Source organism: Macaca fascicularis, chromosome 1, assembly GCF_037993035.2.
Source record: "Macaca fascicularis isolate 582-1 chromosome 1, T2T-MFA8v1.1".
Lineage (NCBI taxonomy): Eukaryota > Metazoa > Chordata > Mammalia > Primates > Cercopithecidae > Macaca > Macaca fascicularis.
The window spans coordinates 115493948-115520026 of NC_088375.1; the positions used below are offsets into that span (position 1 = coordinate 115493948).

General features: G+C 38.3%; 1 protein-coding gene across 3 annotated transcripts in view; it reads left to right on the forward strand.

The window, feature by feature from the left end:
• The window catches only part of TBX15 (T-box transcription factor 15), a 106489-nt gene that overhangs the window by 49744 nt on the left and 30666 nt on the right, over window positions 1-26079 (forward strand). For all 3 annotated transcript variants that reach the window (XM_005542173.5, XM_065547121.2, XM_065547115.2), the window contains exons 2-6: window positions 6226-6439; window positions 12080-12181; window positions 13865-14036; window positions 15083-15250; window positions 25730-25794. In XM_005542173.5, coding sequence (XP_005542230.1) covers window positions 6226-6439; window positions 12080-12181; window positions 13865-14036; window positions 15083-15250; window positions 25730-25794 — 721 coding nt within the window. The remainder of the gene's footprint in view (window positions 1-6225; window positions 6440-12079; window positions 12182-13864; window positions 14037-15082; window positions 15251-25729; window positions 25795-26079) is intronic.

The following is a 26079-nucleotide window of genomic DNA, read 5'->3' on the forward strand; positions in this document are numbered from 1 at the left end:
CAGGTCAGTGCCAAATGCTCTGCTTCTGCCATATTTAGAGTTACTCTATGAAAAGTTTCATCACCAGCATTCTCTAAGCTACCTGATAAAATCTGATAGCCCACAACCAATTTCCACTGCAGAGGTCCTCTGGAAATAGGAACTTACTTGCTTCTGGTACAGAGAGGGCTGCCTGGGTTTTAAGATTCTGGTATCTGCCCTTCTATGAATGGGAGCACTGAGATAGTCATGAGAGTTTTGGTTTTACAGGCTTTGGGATTTATAAACTAGATCAAGAAGTGGCTGTCCTACCAATATCAGATAGGAAACACCATTCAATGTGGTTGTGTACCAGTATTTGGCAGAAAAGAAAGTAAGATGAATTGTCTATCATCTGGGTTGGGTTTTTCTCCTTTAATTGTTTCAAACTATTTTCTTCCTTGGGGAAAATATGACAGCTGAGCTGCAGTCTTACAGAAGTGACACTGTGCATCCAATCTCAGAGCATTCTACATCTCTTATCTGACTCTACAGCCAGCTTACACATTTCACATAGAAACCAGGCTATCTTGCATCGTTCACACAGGAGGTGTGGCAAAGCATTAAACTGAGCTTATGGAATTCATGGTCTGAATAGAAGACAGAACTATTACTACCTGCAAGTAAAAGAAAACATTAGTATGTAGATGATAAAGTCTAAACTCCATATCCTGACACCCAAGATCCTCGGCCATAAATTTGTGTTTGTTCCCTGACGTCCCAAGAGTTTAGAAGAGTGACTGGCACATAGTAAATGTTCAATATGCAGTCATTTAGTTGAGTTGAACCTGACCTTCCACCTTCATCATTTATCTTACTTCCTCTCTCCCTTTACATAATCTAAACTCTGACATACCAGTTTGTTTGTAATTCTCTAAAACTCCAAATCCTTAATCATTGTTATTCCCACTATCTGAAATTCTTTCCCTATCATTTTGTTGCTTATTGGTTTCAAATTTCTATTTCAAGACCATATTCAAATGTTAGCTCATAAAGTCTTCTCAATCATCTTATCGTTGACTTGCTTCCACTTCGAAGCTCCTCACCACTTTTCCCCACCTTTGCTGGAGTACCTGTCACAGTCAGCCTTCTTTAACAGTTTCCATGTCCTTTCTACCAAATTGTGAGCTCCTTCAGAGCAAGAACCCGTTTTATTTGTCTTGGTCCATTAATATGTAATCTAGTCAAGGCAAAGCAGAAATATTTGGTGACATAAAAATGAAATTAAATGTAGTCTTCTGTGCTGGAAATCCTTAGGCAATAGAATGGATGTAACCTGGACTCTGGCATCAATAATGTATAAAATGGAGATAATAATAATAACTCTTAGGCTTGTCTGTACTAAGTGACGTTATGCATGTACAGTCTTGGCAGAGTGCCTGACAAATAGTAAGAGCTCAATAATGTTGGCCATTAACTCTTTGTGTTAGTTCTTGTGAGCTTATATTCATCTCCCTGTCCAAAGTCAATAATATTATTATCAATAGAACCATTACACTATGCTTTATCATAAATATATAACTATTTTTTTAGCAGAAAGGTATCTTATACCCCTACCCCCATGGTAAAGATAAGGAAACTGAGGCCAAGTGAACCAAAGAAACTTTAAAGATCCCACTGCTGATCAGTAGCAGAGCCACAGGAGTATATGTGCTTTGTTCACTGTAGTAACGAATAATTCCTCAAAATTAACTGTTAAGTGGAGATGCCAGGACTGTAAAATATGCTTTTAAAATGTCTAATTTTGATATTAAGTTTTTATTAGAATAAAAGTGTATGCAATTTAGGCATTTTCTATATATGGTAAACAAATAAACCTATTGTAGTTGGTTTGCTTTTGTTAGACTTGGTGGTCTCTAAGCTGTACTACTAATCCACTCATTAAACATTCAAGTTAAAAGGGACTTTATAGCACTTCTAATTAAATGTGCATGTGCTGTGCCATAAAGATTAATGAAATTGGGGACCAGAATAGTCATGTGACTTGGCCAAAATCAAACATATTTAAGCCACCTTAGTTGTGAGGATGGTTAAAATAGTTAAGGGGTGTTACAGAATTGCCAGCTGTTTTGGCTGGGTTGAACCTAGTATGCTTTTGGGGAGATCTGACTGTTGGATCAGGATGGAGAAGACCTACATTCTAGTACATGTTAGTTTTCAATTTCTCTTGTTTCAATGTCCTTGTCCACAAAATAGACGTAAAAATACATGCTATGTCTACCTTATCAATGGGAATACAATATTAGGTAATGTGTAAAATATAAATTAAAAGTTATTTTATTATTATTGCTAGAGTGAGAATTGAACTTACTCTAAGCTAAACTCAACTTTCTGTGGGAACTTAGTGTTACAGTATGCATTTTATCAAAGTGAAATAGGTCAGAGATAGAAAGTAAAATGATGGTTAAAATCTCTTTTTAAAGAATTTTTTTGGGGGATGAAAATAGATATGTTGCTTTGGCCCTGTGAGTCGCAAAATGTTCTCCAGTGATTTGTAACTGGCTCAGCGCAGGTTACTTAAGTTTTCTTCTTTAGCTGCCTTGGTTATGTGTAACATTTTATGCTCCTGATTTACTTAAACTTCTGTTGAAATATTATTCTGACAGTATCTGATAGCCAAGAAATTCTGCATCATTCATATGAGTTCCTAATAGTTATTTTTTGTGGACAGGAAGTCATAAATTGCCAAGAATAAATGAACTTGAAAATACAGAGGTGTTTTTTGATCTTTAAGGGACTGACTGATTATATTTCTAAATGGATGATTTAATTTGATTAAAATAACCAGCCGTGTGTTTCTTCATGACTTAGATAACTTGATTATACATCCTAATTAACAGTTAAAAATTTTGATCTGGTTAGCCAAAATATTTTCTGTAACTATGATTTAGAAATGTATTTTACAAAAGATTAAATTTTATTTTTGCCTAGCCTGTTAATCTTGACTCTGAGGTTACTATTTTAAGGGTTTTGTAGGGTTGCTTACCCCTAACTCTTCAAGAAGCTTTTTAAACAAAGCCTCTATAAAAGTAACAGTAACTTTATTTCAAGATTATAATATTTAAGAAACTAATGAGAATAGAAGATTGCATGTACATTCATGTTATTGCACATGTGTGCTGTTGCTTACATTCTTGATATAAAAGTCACTGGATCCTATTTTGTGAGAGAGTGAAAATTCAGAAGTTCAGGGTATTTCCAATTAAATAAATGTCTTTGAAAATCCTCTCCATGGACAAATACTGCCTATGCCTCCACAGACTTACCCATTTCCTTTCTATGAACCCTGGGTTCCCCAGGAGTGTTCTTGCCCTCTTGGATCTCTTTCTCTTCTGGACTCCTAAGAGACGTCTGGGACAGGAAAACTGTGTGGCAGTTATTTGTGTTGCTCTCTGATTATTTTTGAATGCTCCTAGTCTCCACTGTACTGTACTTGAAGAGGGGTCCCATTGTGTACTTCGTTATTTCCCAGAATCTAGCACAGAGCTGGGCACATAGTAAGCACTCAATAAACACATAATTAATCAACACTAACTGGGAAATTTCTTAAGGTCTTGGATTCTGTTTCTAATTATCTGCATGGTACTTCATCTAAGGCCATATGCTGATAGGTGCTTATTGATTGATTTGATTGAAGCTATAAACCCTTATAGAATACCCACTCAATTATTTAACTCCTATGGTAATGTGAATCTGAACCCCCAGTCTTTTTCCTTATTTAAACTCGTCTTGTTCAAAGAATTTTAAATTTGATGTTTCTAATTGAGGTTACCTGGGTTAGCACTTGCACTGGGGAGGATTCTTACATACCAGTCATTAGAGGTGGAATCCTTAAGTTCATTCTTTCTCATTGCACATTGAGGACCTAGGCCCCCCTGTGGTTAAATGGCGTGTCTAAGGTTATTCATTAATTCATCTGATGTTACATTTTGAGTCCCTCTTTTGTTCCAGATGATATACTGAGTTAAGGGTAAAGTCTCTTATTTCATACTTCTCTAGCCGTAGTCCCAATTCCAATCTCAACCTCAATTTAGCTACCATTAAATACTTATCTCTTAGTGTAGTGATACCTTTCCTTCCCTTTCCCACTTTCTAAACATACATTGGAGAAATCGTATGTCCAAAATTTCTGCTGGGTCCTACTTAAGGTGTATGTTTTCATTTTTTTTTTGTAATTGTGGCACTTTATGGTGGATTTCATAGCTCTTCACTTCCAAAGCTAGGACAATAATATATTTTAAAAATCTTGTTTTGAGGAATTTTTTGAAAAATGTACCCTATTCATGATAAGTGAAGAGCTCTTAAAATATCCCGGAAACAAAATAGGATTTGGGAATCTATGTCTCAGGGGACATGAATTAGTGTGTTTGGCTGAATGTGTGATGATATAATGGCTCTGCCACTGAAAGGCGTATAGAATCAGGCTAGGATATAGATTTGTCACTCAGCAACAGCTGTCATCTTAGATAAGTAGTTCTACTTTTCAGTGCTTGGAGAAGACCAAAAAATAGCTGCTGTTTAGTCCTAGGTATAAAATTATGTGCTTAGACATATAAAACCTAGTTATAAAAGTTTATAGTTGTTTTTTGTTGGGGGGAGCAGAGGAGGAGGGAGAATGAAGTGACTACAGTAGTGATTATGGGTAAACTGAAGTTTTTGGTCAGAAACTTCCCCTTTATTTAGAAGTTTGGTTTGGTTCTTTAACAACCTGAATATCTTCACAAGTGACAGGTGAGGAATTGGGGAGATAGATAGAAATGACATTTTTTCCCCTGTGGACACTTTATTCTCTGTGGGCTTTGACACAGCTGTTAGATATTCTTGCCAGAAATGCTGCCTGGGGTTGCAAGAGAAAAAAGTCAGTGACAAAAGGAAAGAAAAGTAAAGGAACCATGGGGTGTATTTTTCACAGGGCTGCAAACCTGCTGCAGGTAAGTGAGGTTGGCAGCAACATGATTTGGCATTCTGTCCCGTTCTTTTTCCATCTTACTAGTGCCAAGGACTGATGCTCAAGAAGCTCTGACCCTTGACACCATTGAAAAGTCACTTGTCAGAGTACAGCACTTGGTTCCAGCCTTTACTCATGTATATATTTAAATCCAAGGAAAGCAATCAGAATTCTAGATTCAAGGGTGGGTTAAAGAAATGGATTCTTAGGCTTGACTTGCAGCATCATTTGACCTAAGAAAATTATACTAGATAATCTGAATTTGAAAAATTTTAGGACACACAATTCTTGGCATTAAGCTCCTAAAGGTAAATATTTTAAATTCTAGAAAATCTTCCCTGGTAAATCTGGCTCTAGCCTTCTCCATTAGTCAACTTCCCCTGCCCCCCAGCCCCGCTTGTCTTCAAGAGTACAGAAGACACGGGAAAGGACCATCTGGCCCAGCATGCCAACTTTTTATTTGGTTGCTCTCAATCCCACCTTCCTGTTTGGATCACCCCTCCCCTCTGCCCATACTTCAGAAACCAATCAAGGTGTCTCCTGAACTCATTTATTCCCTTTGTTTCAACTGCCTTTTGGGGTAACTTTTTCCATATGCTTACATCCTTGACTCACAACAGAGGTTTTTTTCCCATCCAAAATGGCCTGATTAGACTCTTAGGAAAAACCATTTACTCAAATATATGACAAAGTACTTCTAAAGATCCCAAGCAGCTTTTCATTACTTTTGATGGCCATAGCTTATGTAAGTAGAGGAAAAATTTCTGTGTTTAAAATAGCTGACAGGCAGCGACGCTGAGTGGTATGGAATTGAAGAACATATTGTTAGCACTGAATCTTTACTCGCACAAATGAAGTAGTCTAATCTAGGTTTGGACCTATAATTTATAATTATTTTAGTTTAATTTGGCATTTATTTTGTTGACCCAGTTTGGCCTCATTCCCTTCAACATGGTGACATTAGTACTATTTATATTGCCTGTTGTGGACCAATTTTCTTCAGCTGTTGCTAAAACTTACTAAAATGCCAGATGTCATGTTGGAAACACGAAACCTGAAAGAAGGTCATAAATCACAAAAACAAACCATAAAAAATAATAAAATACCCTGAGTGCTGTGCTCTGGAGCTTCCCAGCTTTAAGTCTCCTTTTGTTTACCCCTCTCCCCACTTCACTGCGTTTCCCACCCCCATCTTTTAGGGCCAGGGGTGAGGGGAGCTCAGCAGTTTCTCACCTAAGGCTTGATTGTTTATTTTGCAGATTCTGAGCAGAGCACTGGTTCAGATTCTGAGGTACTCACTGAGCGGACTTCCTGCTCCTTCAGCACTCACACTGACCTGGCCTCTGGCGCTGCAGGCCCTGTGCCTGCTGCCATGTCTTCCATGGAGGAGATTCAGGTGGAGCTGCAATGTGCTGACCTCTGGAAGCGGTTCCATGATATTGGAACTGAAATGATCATCACCAAAGCAGGCAGGTAAGGACAAATTCCTGTGAGTGGCCAGATTCAAAGAATTTGCAGAAGTAGGAGCCATTACATTCTTCCATTCTTATTTATTTGTGATGGCATCAATAAAACCAAAGCAGCTTGCGCTCACTTTTCTGCATTTGGACATCTTGGTAAAGTGGTTCTGTTGTGTTTGCTGTGATTGTATTATGTTCCTCCAAGGGCCATTCAAATGTAAGTCATGTAAATCACAAACATTTTCCACCTACAAATGTATTTCAGCTAATACTGAAAGTCCATGGTATCTTAACAGCCAAAATATAAACAATTATGCTACTTTTGTGTTTTCAAAGCCAGTGTACATAATCTTACATGTCATGGGGAACAAAAATCCCATCTTACTGATTATGAGCTGTTTTCATGAACATAGCCATTTAAAGTAAAATAATATTTTGATTGGGTCCAGTTTATCTACAAGTATATAAGGAAACCTCCCAATACAATAAGATATTTCCAAAGCAAGTGTTTACTTCACCATTAAATACTTTCAAGAACTTTGCTTCCCAAATAACAACTTGCATCTTCTAAAGTATTTAAAGAAACAATGCTTTTGTAATAATTTTTTAAAAAAGAATTGGCTTGATGCATATTCTGAGCCCTGTTGATGGTCCATTGTGTTTTATCATTGACTTGAAATTATCACACAACTTTATTGGTGACCTATGGAATTTCTTGCAAAACTGTTTTTCTAGGATTACAAAGTTTTAAAAACACAGCTTCTCTTGATATAGACACTTTTAGTTAAGTGTGTTTACTCCTTTATTGGTGTGTTTCAGCTTTCCATAGTTAAGTATCTATTTTGTGCTGGACACTCAACACACACCTTTGAAACTTACAGGAATCCTATGAGGTTGGACATAATCATCCCATATATGGATTAGGATGCAGAGGATGAAAGACATTAATTAGCTTGTCTGAGGCACATGGGTACTAAGAGGCAGTTCCAGAATTCTGCATAAACCTGTGTGGCTCTAAAACAGTGGTCTCAACTCTGAACTGTTAAGAAATGGTTGTAGTTCTTGCCCCTTGGATTCAAAACGAAACTGTTTAGATAAAATTAAATTTGGGCCAGGCATGGTGGCTCACGCCTGTGATCCCAGCACTTTGGGAGGCCAAGGCGGGTGGATCACCTAAGGTCAGGAGTTCGAGACCAGCCTGGCCAACATGGCAAAACCCCGTCTCTTTTAAAATTACAGAAATTACCTGGACGTGGTGATAGGTGCCTGTAATCCTAGCCACTTGGGAGGCTGAGGCAGGAGAATTGCTTGAAGCCAGGAGGCAGAGGTTGCAGTGAGCCGAGATCATGCCATTGCACTCCAGCCTGGGTGACAGAGCAAGACTCTGTCTCAAAAATAAAAAAATAAATAAATTTTGGACTAAGCTTTTCAGCATATAGGAATAGTTCATTGAAATTAAGCAAAACAATTATGCTACTTTTGTGTTTTCAAAGCCAGTGTATATAATCTTACATGTCATGGGGAACAAAAATCCCATCTTACTGATTATGAGCTGTTTTCATGAACATAGCCATTTAGAGTAAAATAATATTTTGATTGGGTCCAGTTTATCTACAAGTATATAAGGAAACCTCCCAATACAATAAGATATGACAAAAACATGAAGTTAAAATAAAGCTGAAATTTTGTTTATCTTCTTTCTCTTCTGGAACTCTCTTCCTTCTCTCAGTAGTGAATAAAACCATTAAAGGCTTCCTGGGGGAGCAGCTGGGCTGGATAATTGTGTTCAATACCATCTCTTTTTTGTTGCTTGGGTCTCAGTGTACTTCTGTTCCACATTTTGGGGTGTAAAGTCTTGGAAGAAACAAAGTCACTCAAGGAAAAATTTTTTAAGGTTTTGGTAGAAGAGTTGGTTTGGAGAGAGGAGAAATATTACATTTTTTTTTTGTCTGTAAGATTTTCCAGTTTTCTTTTTGGGTTTTTACTTTATTACTCTTGGGTCTGTGCATTCCAGTCATGTTTGTTCCTGACATCACTCCTTTATTCCCTGTCCTTCAGTGAATTGAGTTCATTTGAGCATCTCTTTGACAACCCTCTTGTGACTCATTTTGTAATTTCTTCTGCAGTATTTTCATTTCCGTATCTCTGATTTCACAAATTCACCTTAATATCTGGATACTCTACATATTCCCCAAGACAGACACATAGTTTTTTCTTTAGTAATAATTGAAATCATGTGTTTAAGTTTAGAAACTACATCAATGCATTCAGTTGTCTCAACTGTTGTTACTACATCTAATTCTTTTTTTTTTTTTTTGAGACGGAGTCTCACTGTGTCACCCAGGCTGGAGTGCAGTGGCGCGATCTCGGCTCACTGCAAGCTCCGCCTCCCGGGTTCACGCCATTCTCCCGCCTCAGCCTCCAAGTAGCTGGGACTACAGGCGCCCGCCACCACGCCCGGCTAGTTTTTTGTATTTGTAGTAGAGACGGGGTTTCACCATGTTAGCCAGGATGGTCTCGATCTCCTGACCTCGTGATCCACCTGCCTCGGCCTCCCAAAGTGCTGGGATTACAGGCTTGAGCCACCGCGCCCGGCCCTACTACATCTAATTCTTTTCAGGTAATTCTGAAACAACTCAGAATCATACAAATAAGGCTTTCTCTTCTGTGAATTTTCTTCATTCCTTCTCATTCTCCTGGTTGATTTCTTGCTTCTCACTCATTTTTCTTCCTGTACAGTATTGTCAGTATTATTTTCCATTTTAATTCCAAACTCCATCTTCTTAGTTATGTTAGTTATATATGGCTTTCTCTCCTTTTTCTCACTTAGATGATCTTCGTCAACATCTACCTCCTCCCACACCCCGAACTGTGATCCTATTGATTCAGAGCTACTGAAGTCTATAGAGCCCTTAGTCTTCGAGTGTACCAACCCAACCTGCATAATCAGCACCATGGACAGAGGTGCTTGCAAGGATTAATGGGTTTAGAAGACAAAAGAACTGTCCTAAATTTAGCCATAAAATTAAAACTAAACACATCTCTTTTTATAAAACATGAAAGATTAACTTTCCTTTAGAATGTTGTGACTTCACTTGATATTCTATGCTAAAATGTGACAAAAAGAAAAAAAAGACTTGCAAAGATTTTAAGAAGAGAATTCAAAGGTAGTCACAGAATTTTAAAGCGGGGGGGGGGGGGGCACCGTGGAGATTATCTAGTCGATTTCCTATGTTTTATAGGTGATGGGGTTAAATGACTTATCCAAAGTCACATAGTTCATTCATTTTAGAAGCTGGATACTGGAAAGAGATGGGTAGCTTCTCCATTGAAGGTCATATAACTGTTCCAGACAAAACAGATACTGAATTTAAAAATCTAACATCTTTCTTTGTAAAGTTATGAAGAAAAGAAGTCTCTCTTTTTCATGTAATACAGCCTCTCTAGGTGACGGGGGGAAACCATATTTTCTTATCTCAGGTAATAAGTGAGAGGACTTTTGCCCTATCTCTGGCAAGATGCCCTCCAAACATTTACATATAGAGGGAAGCTATAAATCTGTGTTATTAAGAAGGGAATTACTTATCTGTATTTAAATGTATAGATTAAAGTTGCCAAATTTTTGGAATTAATTAATGCAAATTAAAGTGCCTAACCTATAGTGAATGTTAGATTTAGTCAATATGAATATCCCATCATCAAATTTCATTAGCCCACCATAAGACAAAAGTATGAGGCTTTTAAATAAAAATTGTGAGGGTAGGGGGAGAAATGATCTTTTTAAAATGATATACCCATAGAAGCTTCTGAAGAGTTATAAGGTGAGAAAGATGAAATAGTTACATATTAATTTTGTAACTATATAACAATTAGCCACCATCTCTATTACAGGACTGTGATCCTTCTTGTGCTTTCCCTCAAATATGATTATGATGTCACTGACCTACTGCCAGGGGATATTAGCCTTTTGGGTTGCTTTTCCTGGATGAGTAGTGAGTGTGTAACTAGCACAGAGAGCCTCTCCTGTGACCAACCAGTACCTATTTGCAAGATGGCTGTCTGAGGTCAGGGTATGGTCTATGGCCATGAAATGGAGCAAAGCCAATTAGGCCATATGTGGATCAAGCCTGTGACCTTGACCTCATTAGCACTGTGCTCTGCCCAGCTTGACTAACTAGCCCCAGATGGTTAAGCTTAATGCAACATTTTGCATACAAGTAGCCTCGAGCACATTCAGGTCAATCCAAATTTTTGAACTGAGGACTTTTTATGTCCGGCTTGATACAAAAGAGCTTGAGCTTGATGTTTTTCTTCTTTCTTATGGTTAAAGAAGAATGGTGAACTTTATTCTAGACTTATTGAAACTCAATACCTCTTTTGGGCTGCTCTGTCTCCTCCTCTCTTCAATTATGAGAGAAGTTGTAAAGTGCTATATCCTGACCTCACTTGCTTTGGCAAGTTTAACAAGCCATTGTGGTAGAAACAAGGTATTGCCCAGAGGCCACGAGAATTCATTTGGTATTTGCTTCCAATTCCACAGGGTCCTTCTTCTGACACACACGTTGACAGCCTGAGAACTTGCAGAAAATTTTCTACAGTTTTACACATTAAAAAATCTTGGTGGCTCTTTGTTTGGAGACTGGTCACACCTTCCTTTTTTCTTTTTTACTTGAGAGACTATTTTTAGAGTGGTCATTTTCAAATAAACTCAGTTGAAAATATTTTATGGTAACTTGCAATAAACTGAAAAGCTCTTTGGATTATAAGAAGAGTGTAAGTTGCTGTACTAACCTTTAAAAAGATTATAGCTATACCTGATGCAAATGATGAGTTGATGGGTGCTGACGAGTTGATGGGTGTAGCACACCAACATGGCACAAGTATACATATGTAACAAACCTGCACGTTGTGCACATGTACCCTAGAACTTAAAGTATATATAAAAAAGAAAAGATTATAGCTAATAGGAAATGTATGTCTGGCTACACACATCCACACACATGCCTATGTATACATGTATATCACAACAAAGATTAACTAAAAATACAAAGCAGGGTTGAACCCTTGGAGAGTATGAATCATCAAATAGGTCAATTTAAGTTAAGAAGAGATACTAGTTCAGTAGTATAAGTCTCCAGTATATTTTGTAGTGATAATTTCCAAAGTGAAAAAAATTGGCCAACTTTGAGAATTAGAGGACATTAGAATTTGATGTGCTTAGAGTATCTAATAAGAATACATTGTTTAGGCCGGGCACATTGGCTCACACCTGTAATCTCAGCACTTTGGGAGGCCGAGGCGGGCAGATCACGAGGTCAGGAGTTTGAGACCAGCCTGACCAATATGGTGAAACCCCGTCTCTACTAAACATACACATACACACACACAAATTAGCTGAGCATGGTGGCTCATGCCTGTAGTCCCAGCTACTCGGGAAGCTAAGGCAGAAGAATCACTTGAACCCGGGAGGTGGAGGTTGCAGTGAGCCAAGATTGTGCCACTGCACTCCAGCCTGGGTGACAGAGCGAGACTCCATATCAAAAAACAGCAACAACAACAACAACAACAAAAACAAAAAACATTGTTTTAGCTTTTACCCCTGCTACTTCTCCCATTCTGATTTCTGAGCTTTCTGTTTTATTCATCTATATAGGAGGATGTTTCCTGCCATGAGAGTGAAAATCACTGGCCTAGATCCACATCAGCAGTACTACATAGCAATGGATATTGTGCCTGTGGACAATAAGAGATACAGGTAACAATAACTGGGATGTGGAAATGTGGGTACACCAGCATTCCAAGACAATTCTTCAAACTCCTTAGAGGAAATATTTTAACAATGCATACTGTACAGGGAACAAGGAATGGAGACTATGTCAATGGCCTGTGGCAGAGCACCAGGTGGAAAAAGTGTTAACTTTGACCTGGGATTCCCTGCTATGTCTCTGGATAGAATGGGACTGTATAGTGTCTCCCAAGGTAGCAAAAATCAAGTGGATCTTAAGTCTAAATTTAATTTAATTAATATTGGAAGTGATTAACATATTGAATAATTTGGTTTGTGAAATGCTAAATAAATTGGGGTGATTTATTTTGGAAAGAGGAAGGAGAGGTGGAACAATAAAGCATATTAAAATGTATATTTGATGGATTACCCCATAGATGATGGAGAGGAAGAACAGGAGAACTGGGTAAAATTTCAGGAAGAATATCTACTTAGGGAGAATTATTATTCATTGATATGGGTTGTGAGTGAGATTGTTAAGTAATTTTCCCTCAAACTGATTAAAAGCCAATGTAATCTCCATGTCTCTTGGATGGCTTATACATAGTTCTTGCCAGAAAAAAAAGTTGTGGCTTATTTGTTCTCTTGAGGTCTCACTCAAATCAGTAAATCATTACTCATTTTTGAAATATCTAAAGTCTAAGAACTTGGCCCTAAACCAATGAATAGGGAGGCAAGTGTTGATGAAAAAGGCCAGGACTAGTATTTCAAGCAGGGAGAGAGCTGGCTGAGAGAGACACGGTCTGACTTTCAGCACTTAGGAGAAAAGATGCTTCCAGCTTGTTTTAGGGAATCTTGGGAGCTGTGATTTGGACTGGGTGCCTCTATTTCTCAGGGTCCAGGTCCCATGTGGTCCTTTAGAACTGAGAAGCAGGAAAGTGCCAGATCCATGAAGATGTTTCTTCTGAACTACAAGAAAATTGGCAAAGTTGGGAAAACTGACTTCCTTTGCTACCAAACGTCTTGTTTCCAGTGACTTTGTGGGAAAATAGTGTAGAAGATGATGTTCAAAACAGGTTCATCAAAGAAAATGTGAACTGCGAGTATTTGGTGGTGTTTCTGAAAAGGTTGCAGTGAGGCAAAGGCCCATCGTAGAAATTCCTCAAAGTCCAGATTCTTAGCAAGGAAATGGTTAACCAGTGAGAGACTTGGAAGGGCTCTGCACATGGCTGCATTTTATAGGACAATATGGAAGATGTTTTTAATAAGGAACAAAATCCTGAACAAATGGCCAAGGGATTATATGGTTTGCATTTGAAAGGTGAAAGGTTGCAGTAAAATGCCTTTTCTATAGCTAGACATGTGAGTTCAGGATGCCTGTGTGCACACAGGGGTGCATGGCATGGAGAGAGGGAAGAAAGGAAGAGGGCTGTGAGAATGTTTTCCTTGCGAGGGCTGTAGATTTGATCATTAACCACAACACTTCTCTGCCCTCCCCACTCCATCTTTTTGTCCATTTCTATCTCTATTTCGTTTCCCTGCTTATCTGCCCTTCTCTTTTCCTCCTTTGATTCTCTGTTTCTTTCCCATTACTTCTCCATTCCTGTAATCTCTTTGTTTTTCTCTCCTTTCCCCTGTCTCAACTTGTTTCCTGGACCTCTGTCCCTTCTCTGCCTCTGTCTCTGAATTTTCCTCTCTTTCTCTTTATCTCAGATATGTGTATCATAGCTCCAAGTGGATGGTGGCTGGCAATGCTGATTCCCCTGTGCCCCCAAGAGTTTATATACACCCCGATTCTCTGGCTTCTGGAGACACCTGGATGAGACAGGTGGTCAGTTTTGACAAACTCAAGCTCACCAACAATGAATTGGATGATCAAGGACATGTGAGTCAAAGAATCCTGTCTCCCCTTTCTTTCTCTCTTCCCCTGTTTGTTTTAGAGCTGGCTAGCCCCTGTCTTTTTCAAATAGGTAAAATAAGGAATCTCTGTGCCACTTTAAGTCATTTTAAGTAAGTAAGCATAAAAGTGTTTTTTTTTCCAGTTAAATTCCATTTATTACAAATCTAACATTTAGCAAACATCTGTTATACATCAAGTTGTGTTTATCAGACAAAGTCCTTGTGCTCCAGAGGCTTACAGTCTAGTCAAGGAGGCAAGACAGAAAAACAAGACAAATTAACCAGTGGTAAAAGAAATCACAACATTCAGTAGAATAACCCAAAGGCCATAAAACAAGAGAAACAAGTGAATGACAGTTTCAACTAATTTGTCAAGAATTTTTTTTTTATAGGGAAGACTAAATCTTAAGGTTTTCCAGGTATAACTGGAGCATGTGATACTATTAATATATCTTTGGCAGTGAAACATATATTGAATTTTCACTGAATGGCAGGACCCATACTGGGTGCTATGGGAAGATTGAATAAGTTAAAACCATTGCTTCCATCTTCAAGGAAATAACAATTTTCTGAAAGAGTGAAAACCCATATCTACCATTCACTCTCACATAACAAAATAATGTTCACATATTCAATAATGAATGCAAATAATAGAATGTAGAAATTTAAAGACAGCATGAATACATGCTGAAAATTTGAAGCTGGAGGGAATAACTAGTCACATGGCAGAGGTTCTGAGACCTTTTAGTGATATGTTGTCCATTGGTACTAGAGAAGTCATTCGGCATTATCCAATTGAAGCAAACATATTACTTTTACCATCCATGATAAGGATGTCCTGCTATTTGGTTCCATGTAATGCTATTTAATCGCTTAGTTCTTCCTGGCAAGTATACTGATTTCTAGTTTTCTGTACATCTCACCTCCACTCTGTCCTTTTCCTAGTGCTTCTACTTAGTGATTTATTTTGCATGAGAGCAAAATGTGGGTTCCTTAAAGCCAAGCCTGGTACAAGTCCCCTTTTTATTTCAGATCATTCTGCACTCTATGCACAAATACCAGCCTCGAGTTCATGTGATTCGCAAAGACTTCAGCAGCGACCTTTCACCCACTAAGCCTGTTCCTGTTGGGGATGGAGTGAAAACGTTCAACTTTCCTGAGACTGTGTTCACCACAGTTACAGCCTATCAGAACCAGCAGGTAAGAGGTGGCCCTTGAGAGTCTTCTGCTACATCTCTTTTAAAGGCAAGAAATGCTTAGTCCTGCATGGCACTGAAGAGTTAGTATGAGAGAAAAGAGTTTTTCAGTACACACAAGGCATTGGTGATAACAATATGGTAGTGCCTAGTAACAGCTTACACCATCTAGGTTTAGATCAGAGACAAGATCTTGACTGAGAAGACCAAACCTATTAAATTATTTTTATGTCTCTCTGTACTTGCACCTGTGTTCATGATGTCTACTACATCCTGGCAAATGATCCTCATCATTTGGAATTCCTTTGCAAGTACTGAGGTTTGAGTCATGCCTTCTCTCTTATACACAATTTTCTGTGTATCCTTCCACCAGGCTACATCAAAGTCATCAAGCTATTGTGGGTCTATTTAAGACTCACCACTTCCACTTACACTTTCAGATTAAATTTACTTCTGTGTGACCACCAGCCACATCATAAGATCTGTAAGTTTATATCTGTAATACATTCATTCATTCCATAAATATTTATTGAGAACATACTATGTTCCAAGTTTAACAGAGAAATAGAGCTGATTAAGATGTATTTTTTGTTCAAGAAAAGAAAAATTTTTGTTGAATGAAAGACGTGTAAATACATAATGATAGGAAAATGAATTAACTCAATAACAGAGATGTAGGCAGAATGTTTCTTGGTTTGTGGAATAAGGTAAGTTTTCCTGGAAGAGTTGACACTTTTCTGATGTACACACACACACACACACACACACACACACACACACACACACACTAGCCAGAAGAATGCAGGAGAAATATGTGTAGGAGAGGGGGAAGGAGAAGTCAAGTCTAGAATTACTGTGGGTATTCTAAACATGTTTTTTGTTTTTGTTTTTGTTTTTATATATTTTTTTTGGAGGAAGGTGGCTAGGTGGACTTATAAGTGGTCTCACTTTACACAACTCCCTAAAAGTTGCATAAGAATGCCATTTTTATTAATTGGATGATATTTAATTATTTGTCAAAATATGTAATTACAAAGACTCTGCAGTGAACCTTTCCAAAACAAAGAATTTTTTTGTTTATTTTGCTTGAAACTGTGCTTACTTTTATTTGGGGCCTATGGAAGCAAAGTGAGTGTACACTGTTATACTCAATACCTTTTGTGTTGGATACTCTGCTTCGTGCTCTAATAGTGAAAGCAATATATAGAAAAGCATTCATTTACTAATTCTTTATCAAGTGATTATTATGTGCCAGGCAGCTGAAGGTGAATTATGTAAGTATTGACTCAGATAAAAAGGGTATTTCTATCTTTCATGGTCCTTCTGCATAAGATTCCTTAGGTATTATTTACTTTCAGAGGAATTTGACATACAATAACCCTTAGTCCACTAAATGTTAAGTACTATACAGTGTTAGACTTCTCAGCAGCTGTAAAGTGTTTCCAACTTCAGATTTTCCTAGTGAATGCTACATTTCATCAAAAATAGAAGAAGAGCTTTAGTTTGGTTTGGGTGCTATTTAAGAAACTATTAAACTGTCTCAAATTCCTTAGATAGTAAAAATGCAGAAGCCATGGAGGATCCGTACAGAAAACTGTAATAATTAAGATTTTTCAAGCTCCGATACAAGATATAGCATCAATATAGACATGGACTTTGGAGCAACCAGAACTTTGGGATTAGTTCTGGCTCAGAAGAGGGGGAGTAAGAGTCTGAATTCTCTGGATAACTGATTAGACTTTTCTAAGAGTACTCCAGCCACCATTTAAAATAGTTAGTTTCTGATGAAGGCAGTGATGTCACAATAAATATTTCAACATCAGGATTTACTTTGTAGAACACTGAAGAACAAACATTCTACTGCCTTATTGAGATCAGTTATAGAGACCAGGAGAGCCAGTATTGTAACCCAAGTTGAAACTAGAAAGCTACAACTCACTTTGGCAATGAAAGAGGACCAAGCATGGATTTTTGACAGCCTCTTCACATCCTCTACCTTCTTTCACAGATAGTGTTCTAGCACATGAGTACATTCTATCATAGAAATATTTTGTTTACATCTGGGCTGAAGTGGGAGCAGGATACCATGGTTAAGATCATGAAATTTGGCAGCAGATAAACTAGGTTTGATTTCTGATCCTTTCATTGACACTGTGTGGCATTAATTCCTTTCAACTTGTGTTTCCGGTCTTGAAAATGCACCTACCTCATAGAGCTATGAGGACTACATAAGGGAACGTGTGTAAATTCACAGATACAAACCTGACATCTAATTAATAGTAGTCAGCCTACATTGCTCCTTGGCTGGGTCTGAACAGGCATGAAAAGTGGGGCATAGAAGCAATTTTAAAGAATAAATTGCTTATTAAGGAAAAAGTGCATTGTTGGAAATTGGAGGAGCTGCAATGGCTCTCAAAGGAATTATAATCCATAGGTAACTACTTTGATCTCTCTGTGGTCATGTCATATTGTTGAATTCATGATGTGCTGACATTCAAAATAGATGCGTCATACTCAATTCTGCCCATTTGGGATCAAGATGACAGCTTTTGCCTGTTTAACAAGCCTCTAATCCCTGGATAAATCAACAAGCATGCTTATTTAACATTCCCTTTGGCTGTGCAGATATGATTTAATATAATACAGTAACTTCTAGTAATACAAAATAACCTTGAGTCTTTCCCCCAGGGATCCTGAAGTTTGCATCCTGTAGGTCAGAGCTGTTACCTAACTATACTTTTCAGACTTGTTCTGAAGATGCCAGGTAGCATAAATTTTTCTCTTTTGTGAGCTATTTTCACCTATGACTGTGTTTTTATTCTTCATAACCTTCTGGAATGAGAACAATCAATACGGCAAAATTATTTACTTCATCTATTTCTTTTTAAGGAAATGGTTAGTAGGCCTGTGAAACAGTAAAGAGAAAAAAATTTAGTGGTAGGTCCTTAGTGTTCTCAGGAACTTGTTTGGGGAAACACTGAAGAAAAGACAATAGAGGGAATGTAATGGAAATGGAACATTACCCTGACTTTCTAATGAAAAGCAGTGTCCTGCTTCACAGACAGCAATGAACTAGACATTCGGAGACCTGGGTTTTAGTCTTAAATTTTCTACTAGCTACACACGTTGCTCTGAGCAAGTTGTGTTTTTTTTTTACAATCATCACACTTCAGTTTCTTCTCTTAGAAAATGAGGAATTGGCCTGTGCTTTATAAGGTCCCTGCTAGCTCAGGAATTCTAATTTATCCCTCTTTTTTTCTGCATGATTTTTAATGAGGATTGGGAGCAATTGTTCTCAAACCAATACAATCAACACGATTTTCAGCTACTGAAAATTATTACAATGTTCATGTCTGAAAATTGTTTTTATTCACCAGATAATCTATACCAATACATTTTTAATAAGTCTACACTTGAAAGGTATGAACATGGTGTTTTGTAAATAAGATATTCCCCAATATACTGTTTATTTGTGACTCTTTTCAGTTCTCTTGCTGTTTTTATTTTTTGTTTGTTTGTTTTTTGGGATAGGGTCTCGCTCTGTCAACCCAGGCTGGAGTGCAGTGGTGTGAACATGGCTCACTGCAGCCCTGGCCTCCTGGGATCAAGCCGTCCTCCTGCGTCAGCTTTCTGTGTAGCTGGGACCACAGGCGGGTATCACCATGCACATCTAATTATTTTGATTTTTTTTTTTAGAGATGGGATCTCATTTTGTTGCCCAGGCTAGTCTTGAACTCCTGGGCTCAAGCGATTCTCCCACCTCGGCCTCCCAAAATGTTGGGATTACGAGTGTGAGCCTTCCGTTGTTAAACACCGTGTTCCTGCTAACTTCCATCTTGTCACCTAGGTTGAACACCTGGCTGTCACAACATCCAGTCTGCCACTACTGTATTTTGCTTCTACTGATAGAATATTTTCTTCTTTCTAATCTAATTGATTTTGCCCTTGTTCTGTTCCTGCCTTGCCCCGACCTTGGGTTCTTATGATAGCTTCCAGTTAGGTCACCTGGACTGCAAGCTTAATGTCTCACAAGACATCCTATACATCATTGTAAAGCACAGCGATAATTGCACCATTTCTATGCCAAAAATTGTCAATGACTCCTCAGTGCCTAGGGAGTCAAGTCCTGGACCCCGAGCCTTTCCGATAGTGTCCTCTGTAGCTAAAAACCAACTACATTTCTAGGCTCAATTTCTGTTATTCCTCCTCACACATCTACAAGAGAGTTGCAATCTGGTCAGATTTTTACTGTTGCCTGAACTTTGTTGCATCCTTGCCTTTGTATGTCCCTTTTTCTTTTCTGGGAATGCCCTTCACTTTCATTTTTATCTGTCTTGATTCCTTCTACTCTTCAAAAATTCAGTGAAAATACCATCCCCTACCACTTCCTGCCTTTTTTTCAGCTGCAAATGAGCTCTCCCCAGTTAGAACTGTTAGGGGGCTGCACTCTCTCATGACCTCATCACATTGTAACTTCGGCGTGCATCCCCACTCTTCCTCTTGATATTTTGAGCTTTTTAAGAACAAAAGTTGTACCTTTTACAAATAAAGAGTATGATGTAGAAAACCTGAAGTTGGGAGTTAGGAGACTTGAGTTCTAGACCCAACTCTGCAGTTGACAGACGGTACTACTTTTGACAAATCACTCTACCTTAGTATTCTCATTTACAAATTGATGATTTGGTCTGAATCAGTACTAGTCTATGGAGAAGGTTTTATGGTCCACTGAAAAATGAGAAAAATATACAAATATAGAGACTTTTATGAATGTAGACTCTCAATTTAATAGACTTTATTTTATTTTGTCTTTCCTACTTTTTAGATATAAAAATGTCACTATTTTATGAAATTATGAGACAGGAGAGAGTAGATAGGTGTTAACTGTCTCCATTTGGTAGAATGAAAAATTGGGATGTAATGTTGATTCCTCAAATGATGGGAGGGGGATTAGAATTGGCCTAAAAAATTCTGAAGCACATCTCCATAATTCTAAGATATTTGTGTCTGACCTATATTGCATAGCACTGAATATATGTGGTTGGCAAATGACTGAAAGGAAACTGAATGAATGATTAGCCGACACGACTCTATCACTGGTTCCTTTATATATCTGGGGTTCTTTTTCTTTGGATGTAAGTAGTAGTGAAGAGAGCTTTTCTATTTTCATGGAATATGTTATGCTTTTCTTTCCCCATTTTCCATTCCTTCCTTCCATCCTTGCTTACTGACCGATAGACTCTTAGGGCTGCTAGCATACTGAAGTTATTATTACTATTATTTGCTCTCTATGTGCCAATTTGGCAGACCTGTGGCAGAGAGAAAGGTGCAGCATGCCCAGAATCTCTTCATGGGGAATAAAGTGGTAGATGTGGGAATAAAGGTGACTCAACACTTCATGCTTTTTCGTAGAAGAATCTGACGCCAACACATCCTCACAGAATTAGCAAGAAATTTCCATTGCAAAGCCTTTGTCTTCTCTAAGGGAAAAAGAATGCTGTACGTTGATTTTTGTTTTCAAACAGGAAACTAGATTTCAAAAAGACATGGCCTTGTTCTCCCCAGGTAACACAGTCTTATTTCTTGATGAGAATTGGCTACATGAACCAGATAGGAAGTTGGAAACCACATCCAGGTTTGTGCGAGCAAATCCAATAGGATTTCTGAGCCCCTTATTATGGTCTAAACTAGAGAGCCGTTTTGCTGGCTCAAATCAGTGTGGAATTTTTTTCATATGGGCTAAGGTTTTTTGTTTTGTTTTGTTTTCCCCCCTATGGAAAACCTTTCAAGCAATATAGTATGAAATAAAAATAACGTAGAGTGTTAATAAGAGAAGGCCCTTTCAGCCTTGGTACTGTAAAACCATACTCAGGATATTCAAGTTTCATTTCCTTTTCAGGTTGTGCTATTTATGTCTGCCTGGTGCACTGTGAAGTATACCTCATTTATTAACTGCCTCCATGTTACTAGGCAAGAAGTCTGTGACAATGATTAACATTAATGGTGGCAAGTCGGCAACCACCCCCTTATGTGCCCCAGTGTTCTATAATTCAAACTATACAAATTAGTATAAGGTTACGGAAATAAAATCTGTAAAGTAAAATGCTTTTACAACCTCTGTATTTTCCTTGTCTTCTCATTATCATTGGGCAAAGTTTGGACATGTAGATTAGTAGACTTGTTTTAGTCACACAGGAGGTAGTACTAATAGACCTTGTTCTCTTAGTATAGGATTTTTGTCTCTAATGCCTCTAGTGAAAGCAAATAGAATCAAGAGCATTGTTTGGTCTACGTTCTCTAAAACTTATCATGGTTTTGGGATTCTTGATCCCTAGCTCTCAAATCATCATTTACTCATTCACTCGCTCATTGAATAAATATTCATTGAGCATGTCACATTAGATTCTGCTTAATTAAATGGTGTACAAAATAGACATGGTTCCTACCTGTGGTCCAGGGGGAGTTACATTTAATAAACATATAAATACAAAAATGCATGTGTAATTACCAATTGGGCTAAGAGCAAAGATGGAATTTAAAAGGGTGCAGTTAAGAAGAGTAGCAGAATTATCCTATTTTGGAGAGATGATCAGAGATCTCTCTCAGGAGATAACATTTTGACTGAGACTTAGGACGAGGAGTCAGGTATGTGCAAAGTAGAGAAATGCGCATTTCAAATCTGGTTGTAGTGCAAATGTGAGTAGTCTGAACACAGAAGGGGCTTGGCACAGTCCAGCACTGGGAGCATCTCAGTCTGGCTGAGTTGCTCAGTCTGCCCTGAGCCTGTGGATCAAGGCAAGGGAGTGTGAACGGGTTGGAGAGGCAGGCCAGAGTAAGGGCCTGCTGGCTCTGCAAGGCTGGGCAAGGAATTTGAATTAAATTCTGAGTGGCAGTGGCCACTAAACAGAATGACATGGTCCAGTTACATGTTAACAAAGACCAATTGGGGTGCTGGGTAGGGAAGAGGTTGTACAGGGATGAGAATGGAAGAAAGAAGTTCAGTTCTAATGCCACCTAGAATAGTTCAGTCAAGAGATGATGACATGGGCTAAAGTTTCTGGAATATGTGTCATTCTTTCCCACTTTGATATTCATGCTTCCATAGGGCCTTTCTTTAAAAAAACTTTAAATTAAATTTGATTTTAAGTTCCAGGATACATATGCAGGATGTGCAGGTTTGTTTCATAGCTAAACGTGTGCCATGGTAGTTTGCTGCACCTATCAACCCATCACCTAGGTAGTAAGCACCACATGTATTAGCTATTTATCCTGATGCTCTTCCTCTTCCACTCCCTGACAGGCCTCAGTGTGTATTGTTCCCTTCCCTGTGTCTATGTGTTCTCATCATTCAGCTCCCACTTATAAGAGAGAACATGTGGTGTTTGGTTTTCTGTTCCTGTGTTCATTTGCTTAGGATATTGACTTCCAGCTCCATCCATGTTCCTTCCAAGGACATGATCTCATTCCTTTTTATGGCTGTGTAGTATTCCAGGATGTATATGTATTACATTTTCTTTATCCGGTCTATTATTGATGGACATTTTGATTGATTCCACGTCTTTGTTATTGTGAATAGTGCTACAGTGAACATACACATGCATATATCTTTATAATAGAATGATTTCTATTTATTCTGGTTCTAGGTATTTGAGTAATCGCCACACTGTCTTCCACAATGATTGAACTAATTTGTATTTCCACTGACAGTGAAAAGTGTTCCTATTTCTCCACAGCCTTGCCAGCATCTGTTGTTTCTTGATTTTTATTTATTTTATTGTTTATTTCTTTATTCTTTTTTTTTGGAGACAGAGTCTCATGCTGTCATCCAGGCTGGAGTGCAGTGGTGCAATCTCAGCTCACTATAGCCCCTACCTCCTGGGTTCAAGCAATTCTCCCACCCCAGCCTCCCAAGTAGCTGGGACTACAGGTGCACGCCACCATGCCTAGCTAATTTTTTGTATTTTAAAGTAGAGATGGGGTTTCAGTATGTTTCCCAGGCTGGTCTCAAACTCCTGAGCTCAGGCAATCCACCTGCCTCAGCCTCCCAAAGTACGAGGATTACAAGCGTGAGCCACCATGCTTGGCCTCTTGACTTTTTAATAATCACCATTTCTGACTGGCGTGAGATGGCATCTCATTGTGTTGACTTGCATTTCTCTAATGATCAGTGATGTTGAATTTTTTTTCATGTGTTTGTTGGCCACATACATGTCTTCTTTTGAGAAGTGTCTGATCATATCCTGTGTTACAGAGTACCTTTCTTAAGAAATGCTTCCTTTGTTCCTTTTCCTTCTCTTGTGTTTTCATTAAAATCCTACACATCTTTCAAGGCCTGGCTCACATGCTGTCTCTAACATGAAACCCCAGAGCCCTTCAACATGGAGTAATTCCTACTTCGTCTAAGCTCTCAGGCTACTTTGCCTTTATTGTGAACTTTATGACCTTCTTTTTTATATTGTAATTGTTAGTGCACGTCTGCTTCTTTCTTCTAGATTATAAGCTCCTTGAGGAAGAATGGATGACACATAGCTATACACTGGCTGTACACCACTCTGTCACCTGTGTTGCTTGTCACACTGCTTTGCACACAGAAGGCACTTGATGATAAATGATAAGTGGCACAACCATGCTCTTCATAAAGCTCTCTGATTCTCACATTAAAAGCTTTAAAACAAGTGCACAGATACTGTTTTTTCTAACATTTGAGGCATTTGCTATTAAATTTCCATGCATACCCATTGACCTGGGATCCAATGAGCTGTGGGAAATATATTTTCAACCATTTCTCCCAGGCCCATGAAGTTGAGTGCTGTTATATTTACAGGGGTCTGTGGAGACCCCCAAAACATGGCATCACAGTCATGTGTCAGAAATCCCTATCATAAATGAGTTGGACAGGATAAACCAACTTGAAAGAGAAAATAAAATATTATAACCCAAACTTGAAAAGAAAATATGGTGCATGGTTTATTGCTGTGGATTATGGAGGAAGAAAGAACTGATTTTAAGTCAACACAGAAAAGCAGTGACACTCTTTAAACTCAATACAGTATTCATATGGCAGACACTCAACTTTAGAAAGTCAAACCTTTAGGGTCCTGCTCTGGTCTATAAAATACATGCAAAATTGCTTTGCTACATTATTAGTGCTGCATAATTAGTGTGCAATTTTAAAGGCAAGGAATATTTAGGGAGAAAAATAACTTTGAAGCCTTGAAGACTCTTTCAAGTCAGAGTCTGTTCGTCAGAATCTCACATTGCTTTAAAAGACCTTTAAAGACTGCGGTCTTGGGAAATTCCACTCTGATAAAATGAGGTGAAAGAGAACTAGGAAAGATTTGCAATGTAGGAAACAACTTGAGCTGTCTTGGTGATGAGTTCTGCAATTATCAAAAATATGAAGATGATCTTAAATAATGAGATTCCCTTATTTCTAGAATCACCTTGCACTGAGAGTGCCTTCCTTCTTTCCTGAGCTCCCTAGCACCTATCCCTAAGTCTCCATTGCTCGAATGTAGTGAGTCATTAACAATTGGTGCAGACACAAAGGTACCAAGACTGAAAGTGGAAACACTAGAGTGCATATGGAATATGTTGTTCAGGCTTGTTCTAGTCTACAGGCATGAGGGCAATGTATACAACCATGGCAGGGGTTGCCAGAACTAAGATAGGATGCAATGGATGGGGACTTATGCGTTAAGTGGAGGTTGAATCACATGTCCCCTGAGGACCAAGCTGGTGACACAATTGGATGTGCTAGGTTGGTCAGCCTTATGAAACTGGCTCTTTATTTCTGATTTGCTTGTGATTCTTGGAGACTGGATGACATGTACTGCATCCTGCCCCGTTCAGTCTCACATTGTGGATTTTCCTTTGGCTAAGACCCGGAAAAAATCTGCTTTTTCTGTCCTTTACATGAACATTTCAGGTCATTAAATGAATAATTTCTAGTGGTAGGAAAGGCATGCCTTCAGTGAAATGGCAAATGCAGTCAAGTTTTGGGGTCTTTCAGGCTGAGGCAGATTGTCTGGTGGTCTGATTGCACCTAACTGAATTGACTGAGTCCATTATTAATTATTAACTCACTTGCACATAATTTGTTTACTGATTCATTCAACAAGCATTTTTTAAGTGCCTCCTGTGTGTCATGTACTATGGATATGACCATTGACCAGTTTTCCATTTCAATAACTGTCTAGGCAAGTGATTTATCACCACTCTGGGGCAAGGAAGGTGAGTAGAAGAGAGTTTATAGAGTCACATACTGGGCAAACTTTAGTTTTTATAGAGAAGTGAGTCAGGTGGGTCAGACATCCGTGTGCCAGGCCAAGTTCTATATCCAGCTTCAAATTAAATCTCAAGCTGAAAGGAAATTAAGTAAAAGCAACAGCTGTTATTAAAAAAGTGATTTTTGTAATTTTCTAGGAGTACTAAAAAAGAAATCAGTTAATATAAAAGCAATTCATACTTATTTGTTTGTTTCTAGATTACCAGATTAAAAATTGACCGAAACCCTTTTGCTAAAGGATTCAGAGATTCTGGGAGAAACAGGTAAGAATCACCGGGGAAGAGGCACTTCTTTTCTATGTGACATTACTTCCTTCACATCCTGCTGATGGCTGATGGTTCCTGCCTTTTAGAAAACACCTGTATGCTCCGCCACTGTGTACACTTCAGCAAAGAGAAATGGATAGCTAACCTAAGAATCAAATTCTTTGTTGCATAGCCTAAATCACCACATCAGATCCCTCATGCTGTGTTCTTCCCTGTATCATATTTAGTAACTGAGTCACTTAAAACAAGTTTTATGGTAATTTATTATCATTAAAAGATTGC